Source organism: Mus pahari, chromosome 21 (genome assembly GCF_900095145.1).
Source record: "Mus pahari chromosome 21, PAHARI_EIJ_v1.1, whole genome shotgun sequence".
NCBI lineage: Eukaryota > Metazoa > Chordata > Mammalia > Rodentia > Muridae > Mus > Mus pahari.
The window spans coordinates 23,571,772-23,575,469 of NC_034610.1; the positions used below are offsets into that span (position 1 = coordinate 23,571,772).

Here is a 3,698-nt window from a genome sequence, read left to right on the forward strand (position 1 = left end):
CCACGCCTGGCGTCTCTTGTTTTTTTTTGTTTATTTGTTTTGCATTGTTGTTGTTGCTGGTTGGTTGTTGTGCTTTTTTTTTTTTTTTTTTTTTTGAGACCGTGTCTCACGCTGTGGGACTATCTAGGACTATCTAGACTATCTCTGACTATCCTAGGACTTGATCTGTAGATCAGGCTGTCCTTGAACTCATAGAGATCTACCTGCCTTTTCCTCTCAAGTTCTGAAATCAAAGGCTGCATGCACCACCATGCCTTTAAAGCCCCGCTTCCAGGTTGTTTTACCTGAGGCCTGGGGATTTGAATGTAGGCCTTTAAATGACAAATGTTTATTCGCTGAGCTATCTCCCAGCCTAAAGCCCTTGTCATATCTTACTTAGCTCCAGACTTCCGGGGTTATAAAGGGTTTATTCTTTTATGTATACTTTCCTGGATTGCCTTTTAGTACTTAGTACTTTACACTAGCCATGCAGTTATCTAAAAAAAAAAAAAAAAATCTGGGTATATATGGTTTATTTCTTTGGCTTTTGAGACAATCCTTATCCTGATCATCTTCCAATTTCTGAGTGCTGGGATTATTACAGGTGTGAGCCACTACATTCAGCGGAAAAACAAAATATTTTTTAAAAGTAAATCTGCAATAAAAATGGAAACTAGAGGCGAAAGGCCGTGTGTTGGATACACTGGCAGCTCCTTTGTGGATTGGGAAGGCTCTGGGGAATGAATTTTTGGTATTTTTATTACTGTGGGGGTTATTGCACTAGCTCACGGTCCTTGCTGACAGGATATATCTCTAGCCTCCACTCTGGTCTTGGCGGTCATTGACTGGAAGACCAAGCCAAGACACAGTCAAAACTTGCCGCCCTCGGGATGGAGCGGTGGGGCTGCTGCCGCTGGTGGGAGGTGGAGGTCCCAGAAGGGTGACTAGGGGTGTAGAGGCCAGGAAGCGGTTTTGCAGCTGGAATCAGCGGAAGGAACGTGACTCGCGGCCGGCCCCACCCACTGGGAGGAAGAGAAGACGCGGGTCCCAGCTCCCTTCCTCTCCTAGCCGCCCCTTCAGGCTCCCCGCGGCCGCCGGCCACGCCCCTATCAGGCCACGTCCCCGAGCGCTGGCGCTGGCCGCGGTGCTGAAACGCGTTTCGAAGAGCGGGCCGGGCGGGGCCTGCGAGGGCGAGCGGGAGGGGCAGGCAGGGCAGAGGCGCAGGCCCAGACCCTGGCCGACCTAGAGGAGGCGGCAGACTGGAGCCCATCCTGATCGGAACGGACACATTCGTCTGGAACGCGTCTCTTGAAAAGACAAGGTTGACCTTGGCCTGCTGCGCTCCCAACTAACTGGGGGAATGCTCGCATGGCGCCCTGACCTCAGGCTGCTCCTCACACCAGGCTGAGGACTGACCCACGACTGGGCCTTCTGCTCCCTAGAGCTGTAGACCTGCACCCAGCCAGTGCCCCTGTCCTAGTCCAGTGGCCTTCGTCATGGTGAAGTTGCTGCCAGCCCAGGAGGCCGCCAAGATCTACCACACCAACTATGTGCGAAACTCGCGCGCCGTGGGAGTGATGTGGGGCACGCTCACTATCTGTTTCTCGGTGCTGGTCATGGCCCTCTTTATCCAGCCCTACTGGATAGGCGACAGTGTTAGCACGCCACAGGCTGGCTACTTTGGCCTGTTCTCGTACTGCGTGGGCAACGTGCTGTCGTCGGAACTCATCTGCAAGGGGGGCCCTCTGGACTTCTCCTCCATCCCCTCTAGAGCCTTCAAGACTGCCATGTTCTTTGTGGCCTTGGCCATGTTCCTCATCATCGGCTCCATCATCTGCTTCAGCCTGTTCTTCGTCTGTAACACAGCCACGGTCTACAAGATTTGCGCCTGGATGCAGCTGGCTGCTGGTGAGCAGGGTTGCTGGGGTGTGGTGTGGGGTGGGGTGGGGGGTACTCAGGGTACAGCTTTGGCTTTCCCACGGAGGGAAAAGTTCTGAGCCTTCTCCTACTCAGTGTTCCACAGAAGATTCGGAGTAGAGCTCAGGCTATACTCAGAGTAGAGGCCAAGGCTAGAGCAGACCAGGTTATAGGTGGGTGCCATGTGTACCTGGGAGACAGAGACAAGAGAAGGGCTGTGAGTTCCAGGCCAGCCTGGGCTATGTTGTGAGACCCTGTCTTGAGGAGAATCTGAGATTCTAAGAAAGAATGAGTCAGGGACTGGGAGATAGCTCAGCTGGTAAAGGTGCTTGCCACCAAGTCTGATAGCTTGAGTTCAGCTTCCAGGACCCACACTCCATAAAGAACAGAGTCTGTCGAGTTGTTATCTGGGCTCCACCTGGCATGCGCCCATGAGCTTGTGCGTCACACACACATGTATATATACAGCAAAAAGTAAAAGAAAGTATGTGTGTGGGGGTATTCATAGGCAGAATGGATGCAGACAGTTGGGTCCACGCTGTAGATAGAGCCCATGAGCCAGAGAGAAGTGACTTGGAGGGGGCACATAGCTCTGGGTAGACACAGTCAGGGTACCAATTTCTAGAACACCACACCACAGGCTCGCACACCGCAGGCTCGCACACTCAGAGGGAAGAGGAAAGCTATTGCCATGTGGCCCAGGATCCAACCCCAGGGCTATGGTGATGGCTGTTCCCAGGTCTCTGGCCTCATTTCCTGCCTCCTCCTCCCCTCCAACTGCTCTCGTGGAAGAGTCCAGGGTTTGGGGGTGCCGCTGTTACACTGGCTGTGACCTCTCTCTTTCATTGTGGGTTGAGAATCTTTGTCCTTGGATGTGAACTCTGCCAGTAATTAGGTCACTGTTATGTGAGGTGGTGGTGCACGGGCTACCTGGCGCCCTTTAACACCGTGTCAGGTAGGCAGCTGCTGGTGGGATCCCAAGGCAAGGCCTCTCCTGGCTGCTTTTCTGCTCCAGGCTCAGGTGGCCCTCTTGGTCCTTGGGACAGCTGATCTTGGTCTCCATTGGAGCTCAGGAAGAGATAGCCTACTACCTGTCAGCAGCCTTTGGTCTCTTAGTCCCTGACCTCCCGCAGATGTCCATCAACAGTGGTGGGACTGGAGACAGGAGATGAGCTGTCTAGCCATCGTCGGGTAGAGTAGTATTATCTTGGTGGGGGTTGGAGGGTGGTGAATAACAGGTGTCTGAATCCAGGCAGGCAGAGCTGGAGGGGACCCCAGCTGTGGATGAGGAATTGGACTGACTGAGGGTTAGAGCAGACCAGCTGGCAGATCAGAGCCTGGGACAATTAAGAGGTTCCCCCAACCCCCACATTAGATGCATTCCAAGAGCATTTTTATTGAGACCCATGCTTTATAAGCATGATTCACAAAATACTTCATTTTCTGATGAAGTCTCATCACACCCCAGTAGTGAGTGTTCCTGCATTTGCAAAGTCCTGGTTCAGACGCTTTGGTGAGCAGTTAGCAAGCAAAGGCAGACCTGATTCCCAGTCTGAAACGCCGGCCACTCACCTGGCCTGAGTTCCTCCCCAGAGGTCTGTCTCCAAGCCTTAGTGGGCAGCAGGCCATGATGATCATATCAGGAAGGGTCAGTGGAGACAGCAGGCCATGATGATCATATCAGGAAGGGGCAGTAAGGGACAGCAGGCCATGATGATCATATCAGGAAGGGGCAGTGGAGACAGCAGGCCATGATGATCATATCAGGAAGGGGCAGTAGGGGACAGCAGGCCATGATGATC

General features: G+C 53.1%; 1 protein-coding gene across 2 annotated transcripts in view; it reads left to right on the plus strand.

Annotated features, from left to right (window-relative positions):
* The first annotated feature begins 1,114 nt into the window (after positions 1-1,114).
* Positions 1,115-3,698, plus strand: part of Lhfpl5 (LHFPL tetraspan subfamily member 5) — an 8,447-nt gene continuing 5,863 nt past the window's right edge. For both annotated transcript variants that reach the window (XM_029533130.1, XM_021221667.2), the window contains exon 1: positions 1,115-1,887. In XM_029533130.1, the coding sequence (XP_029388990.1) occupies positions 1,476-1,887 (412 nt within the window). In that variant the 5' untranslated portion in view covers positions 1,115-1,475. The remainder of the gene's footprint in view (positions 1,888-3,698) is intronic.